This window comes from Mauremys mutica, chromosome 1 (genome assembly GCF_020497125.1).
Source record: "Mauremys mutica isolate MM-2020 ecotype Southern chromosome 1, ASM2049712v1, whole genome shotgun sequence".
Taxonomy (NCBI): domain Eukaryota; kingdom Metazoa; phylum Chordata; order Testudines; family Geoemydidae; genus Mauremys; species Mauremys mutica.
The window spans coordinates 154,829,339-154,856,289 of NC_059072.1; the positions used below are offsets into that span (position 1 = coordinate 154,829,339).

Consider the following 26,951-nt stretch of genomic DNA (forward strand, 5'->3'; position numbering starts at 1 on the left):
TTTTCACCAGTTTAAGATGAGGGAAACTGCTGCAGCACCCAGATGGGATGAGGGAAGCCTGCTTGCCTGCCTACCTACCTATCTGAACACAGATGGTCCCCCAAGGATTCCCCAGAGAAGGGTGAGTTGGAGAAGGAAAATGTTCATAGGGTTTATAATTTTTGTATAGATCTGTGTAATTGTTATCCTGATTAAGAAAAAGCTGTGTTCAAGCTCTGTGCACAGCCTGTGTTACAAGCTATATGTGCTCCCAACAGAGTGAAACTGTAACCCAGAAGGCTCACCCTTTCAGTGGGATTCTGGGAGACGGTGTGCTTAAGTTACAAAGGGAGCTGAGGATTCAGTGCTGGTTCCAGGGGCTAGGGTCTGTGGTTGCAGCTTTCAGGAGAGGATGTTAGACAGAGGGTCTGCATTCAGAGAATGAGTTTATAGACCTCAAAACTGGGACAGTGCCTGGGGTCTGTGAAGACTCTGGAGGATGCAGAGGCTGGGATTCCCCGACAACAATCAGGTGGGCGTCCAGCAGGGGGAGCATGACCAGATGTGTGGCAGAGGGATAGTGCCTTCAGGGGTACTAGAGAGGGAGCACTAAGAAGCAATCATAGAATCATAGAATTCTTATACCTTTAAAACAGCACAGTGTACAGTAACTCCGCATTTAACGTTGTCCCACTTAACGTTGTTTCAATGTTACCTCGCTGCTCAATTAGAGAACATGCTCATTTAAAGTTGTGCAATGCTCCCTTATAACGTTGTTTGGCAGCCTGCTTGTAAAATTCTGTGGAAGAGCAGCAACTTTGCAAGGGAGCATTGCACAAGTTCCTCTTCTGTGCCTCCTCCCCCTCCCTCCCAGCGCTTCCCCCACCGCCAAATAGCTGTTTGGTGGTGCTTAGGACTTTCTGGGAGGGAGGAGGAGGAGCAGGGAAGCGCCGCATCTCCACTCCTCCCTCTCCCTCCCAGAAAGTCCTAAGCGCCGCCAAACAGCTGTTTGGCGATGCTTAGGCCTTTGGGGGGGAAAGGGATGTGGCGTGCTCCAGAGAGGAGGTGGAGTGGGAGTGGGAAGAGATGGGCCTGAAGTGGAGAGGGAACAGGAAGATGCGGGCCTGGAACATTCCCGGCAAAGTCCAAGCCTGTTCTTCTCCAGGGAAGCTGTTGCTGCTGCCAGAGGCGGCTGCAGGCACCAGCGCTCCAAGTGCATGCCTGGGGCGGCAAGCTCCGGGGGCGCCTTGCAGGTCCCTGCGAGGGTGGCAGTCAGACCGCCTTCGGCGGCTTGCCTGCGGGAGGTCCCCAGTCCCGCGGATTCTGCGGCAATTCGGCAGAGGGGATGCCAAAGCCATGGGACTGGCGGACTTCCTGCAGGCAAGCCGCCGAATCCACGGGACCGGGGACCTCCCGCAGGCGCGCTGCTGAAGGCTGCCTGACTGCCATGCTTGGGGTGGCAAAAAAGCTAGAGCCTCCCTTGGCTGCTGCAAAGGTGCTTCCTGGCATTCTTGCCTGCAGCGGGCTGTGCCTCTGTGGGGTAAGCCAGGGGCACTTCCCAAGCACAGTACAGTACTGTACAGTATATAATGCCTTTTGTCTGCCCCCAAAAACTTTCCTTGGAACCTAACCCCCCGCATTTACATTAAATCTTATGGGAAAACTGGATTAGTTTAACATCGTTTCACTTACAGTTGCATTTTTCAGGAACATAACTACAATGTTAAGTGAGGAGTTACTGTATAGATCTACTAATGCTGGCCATCCTGCATCAGTAATGCTGTAGAGGGCAGGGCCATCTTAGATCATGGGATTTTCATCAAATTTTCCCAAAAAACTTTCCCTCTGGGCTAGCTCCAAGTAACTTTCAGCCTCAAAGGATAATTTTTTCAGAAAGTTACGAGCATATGAAAACAGGGCATACAATTAATCTTATGCTTAGCCCCAATATGCTAAGCATATTAAGCATATGAAAAGAGGGCTTATAATGACATAACCTTCCTACTGGTGGAACTGGTAGCCCTGCCTTTTATTAAGGTTGCCCAACGCTTCCCATAATAAGACACTGTTCAGTTGCTTATAATTTTGCCAAAACAATGATTTTCAACTGAAAATTTCCATACCAGGTGTCTGCTTCTGGCTCCATCTGAATTTTTTTTGAAAGTTTCAGCTAACATGGTTCAGCTGTTTTTTAAGATCAAGATTAGGGGAAAGTATGCTTTATCTTTTTTTTTTTTTAACTTCTGGTGACCTTTTCTTTGAGAAGTTCTAATGCCCCCTTGCTTTGGAGAAGAGAATTGAAATTTGGAAGGGAGGTAGACTTTGTGCCAGGGATATGCCTTTTGCTGTCCTGGGTGAGTTTTCATCAAAGTTGGCCAAGTTGTATGCCTTTCAAACCTCTCAGTTTGCATATGCTCAGGAGAGATGTTGGAGTTTCAGAGTTATCTTCACCAAAGATTCTGTGTGCACTGAACATGCTTCAGCCCAAGGCTCCAGGACCCAAGCGGGACTTTGCTTGATGCTCTGGTCTGCTATTGGCTAGGCTTCCACTGCAACTGCAAGCAGTCCCCCTGACTGTCTCTCCTGTGCTCTCAGTGATTCTCAACCGGCCTCCAGGAAACACAGAGGAGAAGAGGGATAAGAATCAAAATGGGGGAGGGCAGTGGGAGTAGATTGGTGTGGAGACTGGGGGTGGGAGTTGAAGGGGGAGAGAAACCAAGATTGGAAGTTGGGGAAGAGAAGACAGGGACTGGCTGGGCAGGGTGACTGGGACTGAGAGCCAGATGGGAAAAGGGGGACAGATATGGGGACTAGGAACCAGAGGTGGTGAAGAAAGACTGAGATTGGATGAGGAGATGAAGGGAGACTGGGACTGGCTACCAATGGTGGGGGGAAGAATGAGGAGGAGGACAAGAGGAGACAGATCTGATCAAGAGCTGGGGTGTGGAGGGAGAACTGGGACTAGCTAAGCAGAGTCTGGGACAAGAGCAGGGGAAAGGGTTTGGAGACTGAGGTTGGATGAGGAGTCCAGGAAGGGAGACTGGAAGACAGAATGGGGAGCATGGGGCTTGTGGAGATGAACAGATTGGATAAAGAGTAAGGAGGATGCAGGGGGACTGGGAGGCTATTACTGGCTTGGCAAGGAGACTGGGAGTTGGGCACTGGGACAAGCAGCCAGGCATAGGGATTAGACAGTAATGTGACAAGAACAAATTGAAGGGTGTGTGGCAGATGGGGTCAAGCTTACAGGTTGGGGTGGAACAGGCAGAATGCTCTGAAACCACTAGAGTACACTCCCCTCCAGAATGTGCAATAGAACCCACAATTCCTAAGTCTCATCATTCCTCTGTTCTCAGCAATTGTCTGTGAAATCCACAGTATGTTTCATCCCCTTCTAGTGTTGGTCCACAGAGAGGATGGCAGCCAGTTACTGCTATGGGTTACTCCGTTAGGTAAAGTGACAGAGGTTTGTGTAATGGTTCAGCAGGAAGATTGGAAGCTTTAGATCCATGTGGGTGTCAATATGATGACATATGGTAGATTTTCTGTTTAGGTTGTTTGTTTTTTTTTAAATCTAGGAAATTACACACCAAAAAAGTACATTCAAGGAAAAAACAAGGTTGCAAAGCTGATCTCTCAAAAGTTAAATTGTGCCAGAATTAAGGGACAGAGGCAGAGATAATGCTGCTATGAGAAATTTAACTCTGACTTTTTCTAATGTTGATGTGATGTTGCATTAATGAATGTTTTTGCAAGTAATATGGGATTCAGGAGTGAATTTGATTTTTCAGGCCCTGAGCCAGACCATACAGCCTGAGTGGGAATGGTTGCAACAAGGAGAGACTGCCTTGAGCACCCCATCCCACCCTCATGTAACTTCACGAAGAGTGGAGCGGTCATCTATTTCCAGAGGTACCTCTGTCACAGCTATGGTAAAGCTCTCCCAGCTGGACAATTACCAGGTTGCTGTGTTTGGTTCCCAATGTGCTAGACCTCTGTGCTCTTAAGCTTCCCTTGGTCTGGGTAGGCTCCAGCACTGTCTCTTTTCATGGCCTCTCTGGCACACTTCTTAGGCCCAGGTTCTGCCTGTTACCCCTCCACAGAAGTGGGACTTTGCAGTCCCACTCCCAGAGGCCCCCAGGACCAGTGCTAACCCTCCCAAGACACCCCAGTAGTGCCAATCTTATGGACACTCTGAATTTACAGTTCATCTCCTTGAAGACACAACAGAGGAAGCACAAAATATGCAGGCTCTGCAAAGGTAGGGTGACCAGGCAGCAAGTGTGAAAAATTGGGGTGGGGGGTAATAGGAGCCTATATTAGGAAAAAGACCCAAAAAATCAGGACTGTCCCTATAAAATCGGGACATCTGGTCACCCTATGCAAAGGGTTCAAAAAAAATCAATCATTCTTTATTTTAAATAGCACAAGAAATACACAGATCTAGACAAAACACATGAACACATTTCCCTGCTTCAGTTTCCTCATCACACTTGAGTATTCTTTGGGCTTAAGTCACAGTCTTAAGGCCTCCAGGATCCCCACCCCCACCCCAGCTTCTCAGTCTGAGAAGGCTTCTCCTCCATCACATAGACTCTCCCCTTCTCCTTTGCAGCTAGCTTCTTTCTTCTTCAGCTCAGTTGATCTTGCAGTCAGAAAGAATCCCTATGCTACAAAAGCATGCCCCTCTGTTCCTCTCTTCTACCTAAGCTTTTTCTGTCTCTGTGTCCTTTTGAGTTTCCCTTCAAGTATCTCATACTCTATGGATTTTTAAGGGCCAGTACTAACATCTGACCTCTTTTCTCTCCTCTTTGGGGATTCTCCACTTTCCAAAACCCAGCTTCCTGAAGAGAAGTTGGAGAACACTGGTTTCACCTATGATGTGGCCATCCCATTCTACCAAGGTGCTCCTATTTGGAATCCAGGTTTAACAAACCTCCAGTGCCCCTGATCAGAGAGATATGTGACACACTCCTTTCAGCAGATGGTGGATTCCATCTCTAATGCTTATAATTTATAGATCTTAAGCCAGAAGGGGCAATTGTGACCATCTAGTCTGCCCTCCTGCACAATGCAGTCTGAAGACTTCCCTGAATAAGCTACTGTCAGAACTAGTCTCTCTATTTTAGAAAAACCATCTAATCTTTATTTTAAAATTGCCGGTGATGGAGAATCAATCATAACCCTTGTTCCTTTGTTCCAATGGTTAATTAATCTCACTGTTAAAAATGTGTGGCTTATTTCCATTCTGAATTTCTCTAGCTTCAACTTCCAGCCACTGGATTGTTTTACTTTTGTTTCCTAGATTGAAGAGCCTAAATTCTAAGAATCCCTCACCTGAAATGATCTGAGTGAGCAAATATTTAATTGACCTGATGGTATAACACTACAATAGAGTGTGCATCAAGAAGCAACCATATGCAATACTCCACTTAGCTAGGTGTCTGCAGAGAGCATAAGAAAATGTTGAGGGGACAAATTTCAATTAAATTCCATGGGGTTATTATAATAGAGAGAAATGATCATTTTTAGAATGTTGAGAATTCCTCAGTCCTTGTAGTTTTATAAGCAAAATGGTCACTTGTAAATAGATCTCTCTCATTTTCATCAAGGCAGATTAATTAAGTAGTACAGAGCGTGTGCGGTCAGTCACACTAGATAAAAAAAAATCTGTCGGACCTTCGCCCTAATGTGAATTTCCTGACATGACAGATGGGATTGAGTGTCTGTTTATGCCGAGAGGAGTTTGCTAACATTTTTCCTCTAATTACTAATTATACCAGTGAAAGGAGCTTTACGGCCAGAGTCCTGGAAATGTGAAACTTGATCATCAGAGATTTGTAGCAAAGATGGGAGATTGATGTGTGACATCAAACAGCTGACAAGGAGGCTAGGGCAGCCAGATGAACAGCAGCTGCTCAGAAGGGATCTGGAAGGGTTTCAGGAGGGTAGAGAAGGGGACGGGGCAGCTGCGCAGAAGGTTTGCGGAGTTCATGGGGGGAGCAGCATGGAGGGGTTAGAGCCATTTTAACGGTTTTGCTTTCACCCCCTCCCCTCAGTCATTTCAGATATGAATGTGTCTAATCTCTCTGGGTTTGAGACTGTGTGAGAGTTCATCTACCAACAGGTGGCAAGGCATGGCAGTGGGCTGATGGCAGCTGCTGCTGGGGGGAGTGGGGGAGGAGTCATCAACTACATGAGAGGCAATACACAGCATTGGGAACAATGGATCAAAGAAAAGGAGGCAGCAGGGTAGGTTGATCAACTCCTACAGTCCTCAGGCTTCCCTGACCCAAATCTGATCCTCAGGCTTAACTCTCCACATTCCAGACAAACCAACCCACATCCTAGAGGCTCTCATTCTTCCATATCCTGATCCTAGATGACTTAGGTTTTCACTTTTCTACATCCTGATACTAGAAATCTCAGCCTTTTACCCTACCCCAATCGCAAACATCTCAGGCTTTTATCATCCCCCTGTCCTGATCCCAGAAGTCTGAGGCTTTCACATGTTTCTTCCCTCCCCCACCCCCTGACTCCAGTATCAGAGGCCTTGGCCTTTCACTTCTCATGAATCTGATCCCAGAGCCCTCAGGCACCCTCTCATCCTAACTTGGATCATGGAGGCACATGCTTTCACCTTCCCACATCTTCCTGGATTTCAGAAGCCTCAGACGTTGCAACTATAATGTGAGCCTGGACATCTCAAGGTTTCATCTCTCCATTTAAAGTTCCATATTCTGCTTACCCTATCTCAGCAAAATACAAGAGGAAGTCATTTCCAGGTACTGTGGCCTGGAGAAATGCCTAAAAAAATAAACTGATAGCTCAATCTTCTCTTATCACTCCAACCACACCACAACACACAGCAACCATGATCCATTTTATTGAAACTAATCTCCTATGTGATCAGTAACTCCCTCTGTTCTGAAAATCACAGCGCTCTCACTTTTCTGTATCCTTCTTGACATACAGGCAGCCTTTGACAGCATTGACTGCATCAACTTCCTTGAGCACCTCAAATATTACACTGTTGGGATTTGGCTGTAGGGTGACCAGATGTCCCGATTTTATAGGGACAGTCCCAATTTTTGGGTCTTTTTCTTATATAGGCTCCTATTACCCCCCACCCCCTGTCCCGATTTTTCACACTTGCTGTCTGGTCACCCTATTTGGCTGCCACCTCACCTAGTTTAACTCCTGTCTCTGAACGCTCCTCTTGCCTTCCGCAGTGATTATACCTTGGACTCCAGACTACTCCTTTACATAGCAAGCCTCTGAGTGCGACCTCCCTTATAAATTAAAAACACTTTTTAATATATTTAACACCATTATAAATGCTGGAGGCAAAGAGGGATTTGGGGTGGAGGTTGACAGCTCACGACCCCCCATGTAATAACCTCGCAACCCCCTGAGGGGTCCCGACCCCCAGTTTGAGAACCCCTGGCCTACTGTATCTCCTCCCACTTAGACACAACATTTCACCATTTAACTATCAGGCTTTGTAGCCCATTGTTTTCTGCAGGGCCGGCCTTAGGCCGATTTGCCCGATTCCCCCGAATTGGGCCCCGCGCCTGAAGGGGCCCCCACGCACCGGCAGCGTCTCTCCCGGAAGCAAACTCTGCGTCTCCCGGAAGCAGCAGCTGTTGCTAGGCAACGAGAGACGCTGAGAGACGCTGGCCGGCAGAGGCAGCCCTGGCTGCACTTGCAGGACAGGTCGGGGGGCGGGGGGAGAGAAGGCACATGTGCCTTCCTTCCTCTCCCCCTCCCCCTCCCCCACCCCCAGCACTCACCTGGAGGAGACGCCAAGGGAGCTTCTGGTCTGTGGCAGACAGGAATCTCTGCAGTGGACCTCACTAACCTGAGCAGTTGGGGCTTCCAACGGTGAGTGTTTGACCCTGTGATTCCCCCAGGGTTTGTAATATTGGGTTGTTTTCGTGGTGTTGGTGTCTGAGGGTGAGTTTGTGACTGCCTGTGTCTGTTTTAAAACTAAAGTCTTGGGATCCTGTAACCCAGGGGAAAAGCCCCGAGCCGGTACTTAGTGCTGTGAACTCCAGGTGAGAGAGAGGGAGGTTTGGAGGGGGAAATCAAATACATCAAGAGGGGAGAATGCGAAAGGTCTGCAACAGGGCAGGCTGAGACTTTTATCTCCCCCCCCCCCGCAAGAGGGGAAACTGAGGCACTGAGTGATCAAATTCCCCTCTCCAAATTATTTGCAAAGGAGGAGGACAGGGGCTCCTATCCAAAACTGTTCCCTTCCCATCAACTCTGCTTTCCCTGCTGCAAGACCGCTGTAGGGGCTGAATATTTCCATTAAACCATGGCTCCTTCATTTGCCCTGCAACAATGAAATAGACCGGCTTGGGGGGGAATAGCCCCCCCCCAAAGCTTTGTGGATATTAAGGTTTGGGGGGGTATGATAATATTCTAGATCAATCAAATGCCCAGCTCAGCTTTCTAGCCATCCAGCAGCTTTAGGGCAGGGAAGGTAGGTGCTCTTGGTGCAGAGTGGTCACAAAACAGGGGTGAATTTAGCGGGGGGTTGAGGGGTCCGCTTGAAATCCCACCCGATGCAGCCACACAGAATCATTGGCAGCGCTGGGAGAGGCCAGAGTGGAAGCAGGTGGCCTGGGGGTGGGGGACATTTGCCCTCAGTCCTGGGCTCTGGGATGGACTAGGCTGGGTGGTGGGTTCAGTCTAGTCTTCCAGCCTGTTGCTCTCACTGGGGTTTGTGGTTTTCATCTGGCTCCACTGAAAAGACCAAACAAGCCCAGTAGAAAAGGGGAGTGAGAGAGGCAGGAAGGAGTTTGTAAGGGGTTTAAGTGACCCATCAGCGAAAGAGTAAAACCAGAGTTTGACTGGGTTTCCCCCCAGTCACCACTCCTGCAAACACTGGGCAAGGGGCAGCTCCATCCCCCACTGAGGCTATGGTGAGGGCAACAGGGGAGGAAGGAAGCCACATGGCAGTCCCTTCCCCCCAACACCACCCTCCAGCCCCCAAACTCTGTCCCAAAGCCTACACCCACCCCTCCGCACTCCCTCCCAGAGCCTGCACCCCTCCACCCTTCCTGCACCCCACCCCATGCCCCAGCCCGGTGTCACGAAGTGTGGGGGAGTTAGGCCCTGCACCCCCAAACTCCCTGCCGATTCACCAGGACTCTCAGCCAGCCAGTAAAGCAGAAGGTTTATTTAGACGACAGGAACACAGTCCAACACAGGTCTTGCAGGCACAGATAACCGGATCCCCCCGGTTAGGTCCATTTTGGGGCCTTACAGCCCCCCCCCTCGGGGATCAGAGCCCTTTCTCCCTGCTTCCCCTCTATCCCCAGCCAACTCCCGTCTGCCTAACCCCCTCCAACCCCTCCTCTCTCCTCCGCTTCTTTCCCGGGCCAGGAGGTCACCTGACTCCTTTGTCTCCAGCACCTTTAGATGCACCTTTGCAGGGAGGGGCCCGGCCATCTGTTGCTAACAGAACCTCAGGCATTTGGTTGCATGGCCTTTTGCTGCTAGAAACTTAGGATCTGTACCCAACCCCCAGTAAGACCAGTCCCACTTCGTCACACCCGGAGCCTGCACCCAGCACCCAAACTCTGTCCCACTCAGCTCTGGGCAAAGCTCCTTGGTCTGGCTCCCAGCCCCTCTCCAAGATTTGCAGCTGTCTGGAGGTGCTGCCTTCCACACCTTCCTCATTCACACCTCATTCAGTCAATGGGGCAATTGATTACAAAGTGGAGGGAAGATCTTATTCTACTTCTAGCAAAAAGACATTTTTCTTTTACCTTTATGCTACCTTAGGGGCCTGCTATAACATATTACTAAGGTTCAATACAAAGTCATGTAAAAGTTATACAAAAATGCATAATGCAGAGATTTATCTACAACTGCATTGATTGACTGCTGTGTGCAGTAATATAGTGACCCCATGGTCTTTGAATGAGGCTTTATACTTCGGGGGGGGGTGCGGTGGCAAGTTGGGGGCAAGCAGGGGGGCAAGCGGCAGGTGGGCAAAGAGGCGAGCACTGAGCCAGCAGGGGTTCTAGGGGCAGGCATGGGGGTTTCTGGCAGGGGAGGGAGAAAGTGAAAGGTGGCGAGTGGTGGGTGGGGGACTGACTAGGAGGGACGCAGCAAGTCAGTGGGGTGAGGAGGGGTGTGATGGTGGGGCTGAGCGGGGAGGGGGCGAGTCCTATTTTACTGCTGTGATCTGGTCACCCTGTGTGTGCCAGGTTTCAGAGTAGCAGCCATGTTAGTCTGTATCCGCAAAAAGAACAGGAGTAATTGTGGCACCTTGGAGACTAACACATTTATTTCAACATAAGCTTTCATGGGCTACTGCCCACTTCTTCAGATGCATAGAATGGAATACTTCTTTTTGCCTATGTGTGCCGTTTCTCCCCCCCTCTCCAAACCTTCCTCTTTGGCCCATAGCTGTTTCAACGGGGTGGCGCTGAGGAAGGAGGGTTTGTTTCTGCGGGGTGGGCGGCGCTGGGGGGGGGGCAGTGTTTCCACGGGGTCGGGCGGTGCTGGGGGGAAGCAGGGGGCATAAAATAGACATTATTGAATAAAATCAGTTGTACAACTATCAAAACAAATTATTTTCCTAATATGAAAGTGAAAATCTATAATTAATATTCCTTTAGAATGTGGTGACTTCTATCAATATGGGCAAGAGATCAAGAGATATTGGTAGAAAGTACCCAAGTGGAAGTAAGAAAAGAGCCATATACAAGGCAAAGGCAGTTGAAAGACAGAAGCAAAAGGATGCTTTAAGCAAGTATTTTAGCAGACCTGATTCTACTGTTGAGCCAGAAGAGCTCAGTGAAGACGCAGATATGGTTGAAAATTCTCCAGTAGAACATACAACACAGACAGAGAACGACAGCAGTGACAAAGAATTTGAAGAGCCAAATCAGTCTGAAGAAGACACTCAAGCCAGTCACGGTGAAGAGAAGACTACAAAAAGGGCTGTAACTGATGCTGAAGGTACTGAGGGTCAAGAATGCTTTTCTGATAATAAAGATGTGAGTGTTTTAGATCCAGAGCAGAAAGGCAACTTCAACTCTGCTGACCAGATGGAAATATCTGATGATCCTGCAACTTGGCCAGAATACATTAGCCAGCGTATCAGGGAGTATTTAGTAAAACAAGGGCCGCCTAAAATTATTGTAGAAGATTTCCCTAAAAATAAGATTGGGAAACACTTTTCAAAGTTTCACTGCAAAAGGAAACTTTCAAATGGTGAAATTGTACCTCGTCCATGGGTGATATACTCAGTGTCAGCTGACAAGATCTTTTGTTATTACTGTAAGATTTTGTGCAATAATGTGACAAGTTCATTAGCATCTAATGGTTTTAATGACTGGTCTAATATTCATACAAGATTGTCCGAGCACGAAAACTCAAAAGGACATTTACAAGCTATGCTTAGTTGCTGCGACCTTCAGCAAAGGTTATCTGCTGAAAAAACCATTGACTCAATACAACAAAAACTTATTGACAAAGAAGCAAAACTCTGGTATCAAGTTTTTGAGAGACTAGTTGCTGTCGTTCAGTTGCTAGCAGAACGAAACTTATCATTTCGTGGGTCTGATGAACGGCTGGGAACATCACACAATGGAAATTTTCTTGGAGTTATTGAATTACTGGGAAAGTTTGACCCAGTGATACAGGAACATTTACGAAGAATCAAGAACGAAGAAATACATGACCATTATTTAGGAAAAAACATTCAAAATGAACTTATTAGCATTGTAGGGAATGCTGTTAAACGTGAAATAATAGCTCGAATTAAGGCTGCTAAATATTTTACTATTATACTCGACTGCACTTCTGACATTAGTCACCAAGAACAAATGTCATTGACAATTAGATATGTGGCTGATGGTGTATCACCAAGTATTCCAGCAGGAGTATATGAACATTTCATTAAGTTCATAGTAGTAGAAAGCAGCACAGGTGAATATTTGTACAATATCCTTTTAAGTGAACTCAAAGACCTGGGATTGGACGTTGCAAATATCCGTGGGCAAGGCTATGACAACGGTGCAAATATGAAGGGAAACATATCAGGTGTACAAGCACGACTTTTGAAAACAAACCCAAGAGCTTTTTTTACACCATGTGCATGTCACAACTATAATCTCATTTTGGGAGACATGGCCAAAACATGTCCAGATGCGATGAGTTTCTTTGGAGCCTTGCAGTGTATTTATGCCCTTTTTTCTGCATCTACTAAAAGATGGACTATTTTTAGAAAACATGTTACTGGCCTTTCGGTAAAGCCTCTTTGCGAAACACGATGGGAATGTAGAATGCAAAGTGTCAAAGCTCTGCGGTACCAAGCAGGGGAGTTTTATGATGCACTTGTAGAGGTAGAAGAAACAACTGATGATTCTCAAGCAAAACATGAAGCTAAATCGCTGGCTTTTCAAATAAGGGATTATAAGTTTTTGGTTTCGCTAGTTTTCTGGCATGATTTACTTTTTCAAGTGAATTTTGTGAGCAAAGAGCTGCAGAGTGATACAATGGATATTTCTGCAGGAATTTCTTCATTTGAAAAGCTTTGTAACTGGTTAAAAATGTACAGAGAGAAGGGTTTTCAAGAAGTGTTAACTGGTGCCAATGAACTTGCCAAAGATCTAGATGTGACTCCAGTATTCCAGACTAAACGTTTGCACAAACGAAAAAAACAGTTTGAGTACGAGTCTGCAGACGAGCCTTTTTCTGATCCAAAAGAAGCTTACAGAGTGCAGTGCTTCAATCAAGTGTTAGACAAAGCTTTACAGTCACTTGAACCAAGGTTTGAACAGTTACAAAAGCATGAGAGTTTATTTGGATTTTTATGCAAATTCAAAAATCTTCCCAAGGACACCATACGAAAAGCTGCTGCAGATCTGGAACTTGCATTGACAGATGTGAAACTAGTGCAGGAAAACGAACAAGTTTCAACTGTAAAATCAGTTGACATAAATGGCTACATGCTTTGTGAAGAACTGGAAGCATTAAAGCCAATTATTTCATCTGATTGTACAAACCCCCTAAAAATCCTTCAATTTCTTACATATAATAACCGATCAACAGGATTCCCAAATTTATTTATAGCAATTCGAATCTTCCTGACTATTCCAGTAACTGTAGCCTCAGGAGAGAGGAGTTTCTCGAAGCTAAATCTAATTAAAACATATCTGCGATCAACAATGCAGGAAGACCGATTAAACAATTTGGCAATCATGTCAATTGAATGCGAAGTAATGAAGAGCTTAGAGTTAGGCAATTTACTGAAAGATTTTGTCAGACAAAAAGCGAGGAAGATAAAGTTTTAAAAACATAGGTGAGGTGTACGATAAATATTGATATTTATAATATATGATGTAATGTATGTAATATATAATTTTGTTATTATGTATATAGTCATGGAAAGTAAATAATACATGGAAGAAATGAACGGGGTTTTTTTTTGTGTTTTTTTTTTTTTTTTTTTTAGTCATCCCTGCCGGGGCCCCGTCAAAACTATTCGAATTGGGCCCCGCACTTCCTAAAGCCGGCCCTGGTTTTCTGTTATGTTTTGAAGTAAAGGAGGAACCGGTGACATTCACAAAACAGAAGTGTGAATCTTGATCTCATCTTGGCCTTTCTCACTTATGAGGTGAACTGCTTCATGCTGTCATTTCCTTCTTTCTGGAGAGACTGGGTTCATCCCCAAGTAGAGGAAGTGGCAGTGTTTAGCTGGGAGAAGATGAAAATGTGGATCATTTTGGCTAGGTCCTTGGCTGAGAGAAGGGAGGTACAGTTTCCTGGACAGCTGATAAGAGCAGAAAGCATTCCTATGCCATTGCACTGTGTGTCCAGGAGCAGAAATGAGCCCAGCATGGCTCTCAAGCATCTTGATGATCTCTGTTCTGGTGCACTCAGTTGTTGCTGAGATTAGAGTATTGGCCAGTTCACCAGAATATTTTCCCTTCTTACCAGCATCACATCTGTTTTTCCAGGGTGAGCTTGAGCCAGCTGCTCTGCATCCATCTAATGATCTCTTTCAGGCATTGGGACATATTGGTGATGGGGAGGGTGAGTCAATAGAGAGAACTAACATTTTTTTAGTTCAGGGAAATGCAATAAATCTAATCTATCTGGACTTCAGTAAAGCATTTGATACAGTACCACATGGAAAATTAGTAGCTAAACTGCAGAAGATGGGGATTAGTACAAGAACTGAAAGATGTGTAAGGAACTGGCTAAAAGGGAAATGACAATGGGTTCTGCTGTCAGACTGGAAGGAGGTTACTAGTGGAGTTCCTCAGGGATCAGTCTTAGGACCAATCTTATTTTAAATTGTCATTAATGACCCTCTCACCAAGAGTAGGAGCATGCTAATGAAATTTGCTGCTGACAAAGTTGGGAAGCATCGCCAATACAGAGGGTTGTAATATTATACAGGAAGAGTTGGATGACCTTGAGGACTGGACAAATAGAAATGGGATTAAATTTAATACTACCAAGTGCAAGATCATGCAGTGAGGGACTAATAAGAATTTCTGCTATAAGCTGAGAGCTCATCAGCTGAAAACAACAGTGGAGGAGAAAGAGCTGGATGTATTATTTGATCAGAGTATGACTATGAACCACCAATGTGATGCAGCCAGGAGAAAGGCAAGTGTGATTCTAGGATGTGTCAGGCAAGGTATTTCCATTAGAGATGGGGAAGTATTAATGCCATTGTACTAGGCACTTGTAAAACCTCATCTGAAATACTGTGTATAACTCTGGTCACTCATGTTGAAGAAAGATGAATTCAGACTGGAACAGGTGCAGAGATGGCTACAAGGATAATCAGGAGAATGGAGAGCTTATCTGAAAAGAGCTTGGCTTGTTTAGCTTAGTAAAATGATGGCTAAGGAGGTATATGACTGCTGTCTATAAATGCATCGGGGTAGAACTGGGCAAAAAAATTTCAGCTAATGGCTTATTCACCAAAAAAATTCAGTTTCGGGTCAACTAAAACTGTTCGCAAATTCATGTTGAATTTGGCAAATAGTTCTGGCCGAAAGAAAATGGGGGAAAAATTTCTGAAAATGTCTAAATATTTTGTTTAGAAATGTTGCTAGCTTTTATACACATACCCATGCGCGCGCACACACAAAAAACTGGAAAAAAATGCAAAATTAGTTTTGGTGGGGAAGGTTGACAAGAAAAAACAAAACATTGTAATTGTGGGTAGAACTGAAACGAAAATATTTTTGGATTTTTCAGTTCAGGCACTGAAATACAAATCAGTTATTCACCCAGCCCTGCTTAGGGGAGTAAACACCACAGAGGGAGAAGAGCTATTTACACTAAAGGACAACATTGGTGCAAGAATAAATGAGTTTATACTGACCATGAATAAATTTAAGCTAGAAATTAAAAGGAAGTTTTTAAAATGGATCTTGATAAATTTATGAACGGAACTACATCATAAGATTGCCTGCAATAGCAGGGAACTGGACTCAATGACCCTAGAGGATTCCTTCTAGTCCTATGTTAGAAGGAAATGAACAGTTGTGTGTCATAGACCTTGTCTACACTCAGGGGCAGTTCTAGACATTTCGCCGCCCCAAGCAGGGCAGCATGCCGCAGGAGGCGCTCTGCCGGTCGCCAGTCCCGCGGCTCCGGTGGACCTCGCGCAGGCGTGCCTGCGGAGGGTCCACTGGTCCCGCGGCTCCACAGAAGCTGCGAGGGAGCAGCAGACCCTCCGCAGGCATGCCTGCGGGAGGTCCACCGGAGCCGTCTGCCGCCCTCCCGGCGACCGGCAGAGCGCCCCCCGCGGCATGCCGCCCCAAGCACACGCTTGGCGTGCTGGGGTCTGGAGCCGCCCCTGTCTACACTAGAAGTTTTATGTTCTAATAGCATAGGTTTCTCCTAGCATGACCTTAACATGCCAAGCATCCAAACACTAAAGCCTCTCAATGTGTGTATGCAATGATACAGTCCATGACATGTACCCTATAGTCCAGGGGTCAGCAACCTTTCAGAAGTGGTGTGCTGAGTCTTCATTTAGTCACTGTAATTTAAGGTTTCATGTGCCAGTAATACATTTTAATGTTTTTAGAAGGTCCCTTTCTATAAGTCTATAATATATAACTAAACTATTGTTGTATGTAAAGTAAAGGTTTTTAAAATGTTTAAGAAGCTTCATTTAAAATTAAATTAAAATGCAGAGTCCCCCGGACCAGTGGCCAGGACCTGGGCAGTGTGCATGCCACTGAAAATCAGCTCGCGTGCCGCCTTTGGCATGCGTGCCATAGGTCGCCTACCCCTGCTATAGCCCCATTACTCAAGTTGAATTGTGTTACTCAATTATATTACTGCCCACGTGGTTGGAGGTCAGTGTTACCTGCAACTTTTTATCTTTTAAAGTGTTAATTATGTTAATCTTAAAAAGAACTAATACTATTGTATTTGGTACAGTCTTATCTGAATTTGAAATAAATACACAGACATATAGCAGAGTGTTCCTTTAATTTTGTTCAGTTGAATGTCACTAAGGTGGATGCTGGTATTCACTATAATTAAGAGAGTGAAAAACAGCAGCAGTACAGAACTGAACAGGTTCTTGAAATCAGGAACTTTTAACCAATATCATAGGTAGAGTAGTTTGTTCCGTTTCAAAAAACAAAAAACAAGCCTTTCTTCATGTATACAAAAACAATTTTATGAAATTGACATGAATTCACAAAAGGTTTTGGTTGACCTAAAGCAACTTTTTTCCAGCTGAGAAATGTAGAATCTGAAAAAATTTCACCAGGCTCTTATCGAAGGCTGTATTTCAGATTGTCACAGCAGAAGCATTACATGAGTATGAGCTACTGCCACCTAGCCAGTTCCCAGGGTATCTCACACCATCACATACCTCTTTGTAATGTGCACAGCTTTTACCAGACATACTGAATAGAATTCCATAATAACTCTCATAAGTATACATGTGAGTTAACCAAAATAACATTTTAAATATTTTAACATCATAGTGCCGCTGAAACAAATGAATACACTAAATACCAGAGCGGATCAGCAATTTATATTCTGATTACAATACTCTCTGGTCCACTTGAGTGACCGAGTTCTAATGTTCAGCTTTACTTTTCTGGGGGATAGATGTACACAGCAAGTAAACAATTTATCATAGTCCATTCAACTGAGGGAATCAGGAACCTGTCTGTCTATGATATGTAGGTATTTATACGATCTCTAATATTGAAGTGTCTGAATATCTGGATGCTCTGCTCTTATGGCTGAAAGGTGTATATCATTCAACATTTTCCAATCTGCTAACTTAGAGGGGACAGGCCTTTTTGTTTCACATTCTGAACTGGATCACCAAAGTTAACTGATTTGACTTCTACAGTACCACATTTACAAATTCATACAAAAGAACCATACTGAAAATATGGATATTTAACACTATATACTGTTTTCTTGTATCTTGCTTTCTTCAAATTATGTCTTGTAAATGTTGTTGTGCTGAATTGTCATGTAATTTGAGTAAGAATTAGGCTTTTAGAGAACACAAAGATTTAATCTGATTTGCATCAATTTCCCACGAAGCAATTCTGAAGGACACGCATGGCTTATCATATACCGGATTGATCAGTAGTTCTTTACAAAATCTATTGCAAATTATTTCCAGGGCTTCCTTTCTAGGTCAAGTTTGCAGTCTTTCAAAACATTAAAACATTCTATTTTCATGCCTATTTCTCTCCTTCAAAAATTCCAAATATATGGAGTGGAAGTTGTCGTCCAGTGCTAGCTGTTATGGATCCACAGGGTGTTCTATGCATCCCTCTTAGTGCTAGGCCCTGGCCTCCACTTCTTACAATGGGAAAAGCTGTGACTCCATTAGTCCGAGACAGATTCCCTGGCCTCAGCATCTGTTTCTCACCAGGGCTCCTTAAACAAGTCCCAGAGAGTTTAGATACCTGTTGAGACTTATCTTGTGGGAGCTACACAACCAGGAGATATTTGCAGCAACACAGGACAGCCCTTTCAAAACAAGGCGTCATTTATTAGTCAACTGGAATACAGTATTTAGGTACATTAGATTAGAATGGTAAAGCAAAGTTTACATGCCTGGGCATGCTTGCAGTACAACTGTCTGCCTTGCTCAAATGTCCTGCATTCACCCCTTTACCCTGACACCGCAGGTTCTTATTATACTCTGCTCACACCTCAGTTCTTTGTCTTAAGCTCCAATCACACTATTTTCACACGTCCTACCTCCCTTGGGAAAAAGCCATGAAAAATTAATAGTCTAGTCCACGATCTTCCATTGTAGATCCAAAGTAGCTCCATTCAGTGCTTGATAGACATCATGACTCAGCCCTTCCTTTGGGGGGAGGGAGAGGGGGCGTGTTAGCTTAGGAACCCATTATAATTGTGCCCTTTTCCTCCTCAGCCTTTTCCACTCTCTTCAGCCCAGAGATCAGATGGTGTTGCACTGTGCATTCTGTATTCTTGCAAATCTGTATGAACTTAATAGTTAATTATGACTTCCAGTCACCAATTGCCACACACTGAGGAAGTGAGCTCAGTTTGCTAAGGAAGAGGTTCCCAACCTTTTTAAAAGTGGGGACCACATACTAGTAGAGAGACTGTATTATGGACACCTCCACTCACATTTATGATTACATGGACTGTCTCCCTTTTCTTGCATGACCCTACAACATCTGTGTTGCAACTACAATTGCTTACATGAAAAAGTAATATGAAGAAATCACTGATGTATTTTAGTTGCCCTTCAATGCAGTTAGCAGCTAAGACAAGATGAAGGCCACCACTATGTGACAAGCCAACTCTCTGCAGACCACCATCAAATTCTGCATGGACCATGGATGGAGCACCTATGATCCACAGACCAGCATACCTTTGAACAAAGATAGTGAGATTTCCACTTCCTTGGATCTGCAGAGTGCATCTCATCAGGTGTTTTTATGGGCAAAATCTGGGATTTATAAAGATTATTTTTTGGTTTTGCTATGTACCTACTGGGTTTGCATCTGCCTCTAGTGCTTTCCAGAAGAGATTACTGGACTGATCTTGAAAGGCCAGTTTCTGGACTAGTATGATTTGGACAATACTATAGTATATGGAAAGACATAAGTATAGCATGAAGAAATTTGAGAGCTTGAATGTAATGAAAGGCTGCTTTGAAACTGAAGTGTTCCTAGTGCAGCTTTTATTATATTTTTGGGAGGTGATGGTTGCTTTTGTTTATAAAAAATCTCAAAGGGACGTGGATCCCATAAAACAGAGACAAAGATTTGCCTTTGTCAATGAGGGAAACTGTATCATAGGAACTGCAAAACCAAGAAAAGAACACCATCTCAGTATGGTCCTCTGAATAGGGTTTTCCAGTTGTCTATAACAAAAAAGTCACACATATTCAGGGTTCTTGGCACACCACCACATGGGATCTCTGTGGCTCCACCCCTGTGCCAGGGCCCTGCCTCCCACTTGGAATGGTAGGGGGGCAGCTCCCCTCTCAGAGGGGACTCCATGCTACTGCCCTTGTCCCTTCTCACCAAGAGTGGCAGCACTGCGCCACTACTCCAGAAGGTCAGAATAGCAGCAGGTGTCCCCAAATACACCCCAGCTGCTGGGGTAAGTATCTGCTTGGGTGGGTGGGCCAGGCCCACTGCACTCTTCTTCTCCTGCCACACTCAAGAGTCCTCTGCCGGAACGATGTTGGCAGGGCTGCTTAAGCAGTAGCTCTTTGAGCTAAGCCCCCATTGAGAGGCCTGGAGCAATTAATCCCTCTTAAAGCTACTGTTTCAGGCTGTCTGCAGACTCAGACAGATGCTGATAAATTGGTTACACTTGGGTCACATTTTCAAGCTTTTCTTCACAACTATGAGGGCAGAGACTTACATTTTTGATTTTGTTTTTAAAGGAAGTGGAGATTTTAACATAATCAAATGACATGAGGAGTAGGATCCTCTGTATGAGGCTATAGTGCCCATGCCTTAATTCAGGCCTTCATGTTCCTATTTTTGGAGCGAGAAAAATGGTATAATGTAGCCAAGTGTTGTGCCTTTTCACATTGAGTCTGAGCATCATAGACAGAGCATCTGGTATAGCTGGCTACACAGTGTAGAAGCACAATAAAAGCATTGCTTTGGCAGAATTAATGACAAACCCTGAGACGCAAAGAGCCTGATTTTACTTTCTAGCTGGTATACATCAGGAGTAACTATTAAAGTCAAAAAGGCCACGTCTATACTTACCCGCCGGGTCGACGCGGCGAGTTCGACTTCTCGGAGTTTGAACTATCGCATCTGATCTAGACGCGATAGTTCGAACTCCGGAAGCGCCGCGGTCGACTCCGGTACTCCACCGCGGCAGGAGGAGTTGCCGGAGTCAACCTTGGAGCCGCGGAGTTCGCTTCCGCGGCGTCTGGACGGTAAGTCATTCGAACTAGGGTAGTTCAAATTCAGCTACGTTATTCACGTAGTTGAATTCGCGTACCCTAGTTCGAACCAGGGGCTGGGTGTAGACCAGGGCTAAGAAATGTATTCATTTTCAGACCACTTCAGTCCTGTTCTCAGTAACGAAATAACATAAACCCTTCAGACTTTTCATATAGTTCAAGCTCACTGAAATCTGATGTAGGCTTCACTTGAAGAAATTCAGTTGTAATTAAGATAATTAGAAACCCTCATTAATAAGTTATTATATTACAGAGATGCCAGTTGCAGCTCCATAGTTTGAGTTGAGTTTTACATTGAAAGTAGGGATTCAGACTGTTTGTTATGTAGGAAAATTGTCTGTCCTCCCTACAATTACAGCATTTACTCTTTAAGTAAAGAATGAATTTTCTGAGAAATTATGTCTTTTTTAGTGAGTTTCTCTGAAAGAAGATTTTAAGCACCAGCCTATGCTGAGAGAATAATGAAAAATATGAAAAATGGGGAGAAAATTGCAATTAATTTTAAATATTTATTTTCAAAAGCTACCCACTGCACCAGATCTACTCAACAGAAAGGGCAGAAGGGAGAGGGAAACTGGGGTGTGTTTGTGCAAGGGAATGTGGGGGAAAGGAAAAAAAGATTAAGAGACCTGAGTTAATGTTGAGAGTACACATAAGGAATTTAACAGTAAAATATACTATGGTGATGTAATTATCCCCAAACTAAGCCTTCTAAGATCAGGAAATTCACAGTTAAACCTAAAAGACATTCAACCACGTTAAGGTATGGAAATACCCAATTTTGGCACCCAAACAGGCTTCACTTTGCTCTGCAGTGATTCTATGCATTAACCATACAATTATGACCAAAGCATTTTAGTATTTGTGGTCATTTTCCACCTCTTGTTTTCCCTTATCATCATCAATAATATTTTTTTATTGCATGGCCTGGGTATGGTTGGGCATTAGCCCTGCCCACCATCACACCGTGGTGTTTGTTTTTTATGAACCAGACGCAGCCCAGTAGTTTTATTTTTGTTCTGATAGTATACTATTTAAATTTCAGAATTTGCTTTGTTTAGGTGGTCTTCCCTGATTTCTTGCTGCCCAGGATGGTAGGAGATGGGAGTCTATGGAAGCAGGATTTTCTGAGAAGTCTTCTCAGGCAGTTAAACAGTGGACCTCTGTGGATGACTGTGTGGTTATGATGACAGTTGAAAGGGAATTTATTCCTCCTTAGGAAGAAGGCCATGAAATAGGAGACGGAAGCATAGGAAAGAGGGAAGCATTAGGGCTGTGGAAAACCTTTTCCAAAGGAAAAAATGATTTGTTCTGATTTCTTTGTGTAAGGGACTAGAATAAACCCTCTGATTTGATTTGAAATGGGCAGACATAAAGCTGATCAGCTCTTAGAGAAGTCAGAAGCTGGACCTTTCTACTGACTGGCTGGGCTGAAATGCTTCCAACACCCAATGAGCCAGAGGCAGGAGTAGGAATACAATACCAAATGCCAGAGGGAGGCTTCTTTTCTCTTCCATGGAGTTGAACAGACAGTTTCACTGCATCCAGCTGGAGTTTAGAAGCCAATTTACTGACAGGTGATAATGGATTACATTTTGGGTTTTGCCAGATATTCTAATGTCATTGGCAATATAGAGGAAAAAAGCATTGCGTGTGTGTGTGCATGCGTATACACACACACACACGGAATTGGACTACAAACTGAAGGCTTCAGAAATTAAATTGGATGTCTGTGTACTTGTTTTTCAGTAATACAAAATGGATAAAGACTTTTTTAAAAAATTACATTTATTCCTATAAAAAAGAAAATTCAGGCAGCTTTAAATAATTAGTCTGTCAATGATAACAGCAGAGGCTATAGGAATTTGTTGAGGATATTCATCACTAGCAACCTGTACCCCTGAATTACATGGCAGGGTCCTCCCAAGTACTGTCCCCTCTTAATTTCTCCACTTCCCCCATTCCAGTCTAATCCAATCAGTATAGTAACTCTTTATTTATCTTATATTAAAGTCACTTAATGTAATGCTGTCTCCAAATTAAGATTTCAAATACTGCCTATTAGAGTTATCAGAGTTAAATGGAAGGTTTTTCAAGTGACCAGGAGACAATTGTAGCTTTGGTATCTGAGCTATGGGAGACTGTCTGGTGTTTTGGGATACAAGAGTCGGGGCTGCCAGCGGGGTCCAAGGTTGGGGCTGTCGCATAGCTGCCCTGCCACCCGGCCCCGACCAGCAGACTTCGGGGTTGAAGCTGCCCCACAATAATAAATAGGTTGAGAACCACTGGATTAGATACATTTCCTCTTTTCCTCCCTCTTTGGAGAAACAATGGAGGTGATTTTACATTTGGGGAAGGGAATGAACTCCTCAATTCCCAGAAACCAGCTGCCCTACTTCAGCTTGCCTCAGTAACTGCCTATACATCCAACAATCATAGTTAACACTGTAGCTGAATGTAGTCGCTAAAATGATTAGCAGTAAAATAGTTAACTGTTTTAGTTCAAATAATCATAGTTATGCTTCAGTATTAATATGTAAAGGGTACAAATGGGTCAGTTCACACCTCTCAGGGATATTGTTTCAAGCTGTTTGTAGACTCAAGCCATCTGTGCAATGGTTACACTCATTTGACTTTGTGAAGGTTTACTTCATAATCATAAAGGTTAGAGATTTAAAAAAAAATCATAAGAAAGGCCTGGATTCAGAAACACAATTCAAAGTAAGGGTATTATGTGACAACTTGCACAGCTGCAAAACTACATTATATGTTGCATTTTAGTCCTGGCCTGCTGCATCATCTGTTATTCCAATCCCACTTCTCTTCCCCAATATTCTGCCAATGCACCTCACTCCTGACACACCAGGTACAAACATAGCCTCTATATACAGGACTGTAGTCAAGATAGGGAAATGTCATACCCCTACATTTCTGCCAGCAACTGGTGTCTGACTTTTCTGTTTCTGGCACCAAATGAAAAACCTCAGAAAAGTAAAGTGGCCTCCTGCCAAGAAATGGGGTGAAGAAAATGTTAATGTGTCTTGGCAAAAACTGTGGGCATCTCTCCCTGCTTCAAGAGGGGCTATAAACTACATCTTTCTGCAGAGACAGGGAAAGGTGATTCTATATAATGTGAAGGTAGGATACTAGAAGACTCACTGTCTCTCACATAACCCATAAGCCTGAGTTCCCACTTCTCCCTTATGAGTGCATAATTATAGGCCTTTCAGAGAGTACACAATAGGTCAGTATCCTCCTAGAATGAAGTTCAGACTAAATCAATAATGCACTGAACAGCAGGGTTTCAAGGCTTCTATGAAATTAAAATAAAGATTGTATGTTCTGAGCAACTCAGATAGGTATAAGTGGGGTTGGGGGAGAGGGAGCATGTGGTTTGGGATATTTTCACAGAATGTTAAATCACACAAAATATTTCACTCGTCTCTAGTGTGAGATCACAACATGATTCCTCTGTAATGAATTCTTTATCTTGGCAGCTCTCCTGCTTTCTCCCAGCTGTGCCTCCCTCTCCCCTTCTAGTCCCAGTGCAGGAACATATGGTAATATTTGTAGTGTGATTTAGGCCTGGGAGTGGGCCTAGCTGCCCACACCTATGCAGACCTCTGAGTCACCACGCAGCAGGCATCCAGGCTGAGGTCATGCTCCAGCACCATTGTGTGAACTCACTCAGACATGCCAAAGCTGCCAGCATGCTTGTTTGGATTTGAAATTTCATGTTAGTCACATTAGAGCGCACTGCCTTTCATTCTTCCCCTCTGAAGGGGCTGCATCCTCCAAATTTAGACACAGCCCAGCACTCGTTTTAGAAGGATGCTCTGGGGAAAAAGCCCAAGGCTGGCAGTCCCCAGGTACTTCTAATCGGAGGGTACCTGATATAGGAGACTGCCCCAGTCTTTCCCTCTGAGTTGCCCATAATGATACAGAAAGGTGAAAATATAACATCTATATGCTGAAGCTCTGTTAATAAAGATATTTCAGTACACTGAAGATGAGGAGACAATAAAGCTGCAGATGACTGGCTGCATACTGAGACCAGTAAGACAAGACTGTCCCTCCTGTGACCAGGGTGGGCCACTCTCCTTCTAGCCCTTGGCATCCACAGGAAAATACCTATAGGAAACACACCTTCTTCCCCATTCTAGTGTCTGTGTAGTAGGTAAAATACCCAGGTGGACCATGCAGCCTTCTCTCAGCCCTGAGTCTCACTGCGGAGGCACCAAGATGGGCCACGTGGACTCCTCCAAGCTAGTGTCAGCATGGAGGGGCTCAGAGAGGACCCACTACCTCCTCCTAGCCCCAACGAACAGGGCAGAAAGAGCCCAGATGAAACAGACACTCTTGCGCTAGCCCTGCATGAGACGAGTCACACAAGTCATGGTGCAGAACAGACCTAGGGGTGTTGCCGGCTCAAAGAGCCCGAGGCGGAGCAACAGCAGGTTCGTTGCCCGGTGTGCGTCGCACTAATTATCACACCAGGGTGGAGAAGCAAAAACCAGGTTTATTTGAGCCCAAATATGGTGCCAGGGAGAAAAGCATTCTCAAATCCTGCACACCCGCGCGCAGGCGGGATCCCAGCATTTATACCCCACTTGTTTGTGTAAGCCTTTTGTTCGGTTTTCCCCCTCACCCCTCCCTTCCCAGCAGCAGCTACATTAAGCATTACATTTCAGCGTGTTAGAAAAGGTTCTCATCCACAAGCTTATCTCTGGCCTTGACAGAACAAACGCATACAGATTTTCCTTCCCCCTCTCCCCCTCCTCCCTGCCACTTTTGCTGTTTTAAACTCCTACATTTGCAAGCTGAGATTGCTGACAGTTACACATTTTGCTTGCAGTCTGTTAGCATCTTAGGCTGGTTAAAGTTCACAGCATGTAAGAACTTTGGTTCACTTCAGGCCCAAAGTCACAACTTTGGTTTACTCAGGCCTAGTGGCACCAACAGGGGGGTACTTGAGGACACAGTTTATAAGGGCGTTGACCTCGGAATCACTTTGGGAATGACATTAAATATAGTAATTAGCCTTCAAGTGGCTGTAACTTGCTCCCGGGGAGGCGCAAAGCCCGTCTCCTCTGCACCGGCCCAGAGATGAACTCCGCACCAGCGGCCTGACGGCACGCGGCGCAACGCGTGGTGGGGCCGCCGGGCTCCAGTCAGGCGGGCCGCAGCTGCTGCTACATGAACGTCGGCCCCTCCCTACCGCGCGGGGCGCGAGGCTCCCCACGCCCTGATCCCTGGGCACGCGCTCCCCGCGACTGGGCGGGGACAGGCAGGGAGGGGTCACTGCCACGCGCACACTGTGCTGTGGGCGGGCACGCGCACGGAGACACGGGGGGGGGGGGGGGGGGGGCAACAGTATTATCCGCGCCCGCTACCCCTTCGCCCCGCCAGCGTCGAGCTTGGTTGCTATGGAGACAGCGTGGTGGGCGTGCCCGGAAGGAGCCCCGTCGTGCGGGCGGGAGTAGGGTTGCTATGGATACGGCGTGAGGACCCGGTCGCGGTCCGAACTGAGCTGGGGGAGACTCCGAGCGCCCCATGGGGCCGAAGCGGCCTAAGAGCGGAGGCAGCTCCCCCGGGGGCGCCGGACCCGCTGCCAAGAGCTGGGAGGCCGGACTGGTGTCCGCCCGCCTGGAGGAGGTGAAAGGGGGCAGGGTACAGGGGGGTGGGGGCGGCACAGCGAGGTCTGGGGGTACAGGGGCAAGTGGGGGTTAAGGAGGCAAGGAGGGGCATGGTTAGGGTTGCCAATTTTGGTTGGATATATTCCTGGAGGTTGCCTCACATGGCATAATCTTTAATTCCTGGAGACTCCAGGGCAATCCTGGAGGGTTGGCAACTGTAGGTATGGTGGGGGTTAAAGGGGGAAGGGTGGGGCATAGTGGGGATTAAGGGGGCAAGAGGTGAAGCCGGGAGGGGGCTTTTGCCAAAGGTAGCCAATCCCTGGGCTACTGTATGTTCTCAGTAAGCACAGCCCGCTTCAGTGTACCTTCTGAGGGCAAGAATAAAAGTAACTTTTTTCCATTCAGTAAATTATTGTGTTTGCTTATTTCTGTTGCAGGTAAACTAGTTCAAGAATTTATTAGTGGTGCTAAAATATTTGTGTAATATAGTGGGCTGTCCAGGTCACCCATCCTTAAGTTACACAGCAGTAGAACAACAAATTTAAAAAGATAACCTTCCTCTGTGCACTTTGCACACTGTTTAAAGGAAAAGCAGCCAAACAGATTCATTCTTTTTTAGACTTTTCTTTCTGAGACTGGATGCCAACTTTCAGTTCAGAGTGAACTTTTATAAGCTGCTGAACAACTAGGTTTGATGGAGGTGCTGACACAGCATTAACTGTAGCGTTGAAAATGTGAAGCTATAATTTTCCTACTTGAGCATTTAGCTAAAAGACCCTTTTTTATGGTGTGTGAGGATCTAAAAGCATATTTAGGTTTCCAGGTCCAATGTAAATAACGTAATTCTAATAAATCTTAACTTGCTAGAAAGAATTTGATTTCAA

General features: G+C 45.3%; 1 protein-coding gene and 2 long non-coding RNA genes across 7 annotated transcripts in view; 2 read left to right on the forward strand and 1 right to left on the reverse strand.

The window, feature by feature from the left end:
- On the forward strand, positions 1-19,357 carry LOC123358737. Of its 2 annotated transcripts, none has more exons than XR_006575778.1 (3): positions 1-121; positions 3,771-3,911; positions 18,401-19,357. It is a non-coding gene; the product is annotated as an uncharacterized LOC123358737 (long non-coding RNA). The 2 variants fall into 2 exon arrangements; XR_006575777.1 differs by having other exon boundaries at positions 3,771-3,891.
- LOC123358753 overlaps positions 17,846-26,951 on the reverse strand; it is a 16,775-nt gene continuing 7,669 nt past the window's right edge. The window contains exon 3 of the long non-coding RNA XR_006575779.1: positions 17,846-18,331. This is a non-coding gene — a long non-coding RNA (uncharacterized LOC123358753). The remainder of the gene's footprint in view (positions 18,332-26,951) is intronic.
- SPAG17 (sperm associated antigen 17) overlaps positions 25,873-26,951 on the forward strand; it is a 282,801-nt gene continuing 281,722 nt past the window's right edge. For 3 of the 4 annotated variants that reach the window (XM_045000963.1, XM_045000962.1, XM_045000966.1), the window contains exon 1: positions 25,874-26,086. In XM_045000963.1, coding sequence (XP_044856898.1) covers positions 25,985-26,086 — 102 coding nt within the window. In that variant the 5' untranslated portion in view covers positions 25,874-25,984. Of the gene's footprint in view, positions 26,087-26,951 lie in introns of all 4 variants that reach the window. The other variant, XM_045000967.1, reaches the window with a different exon arrangement.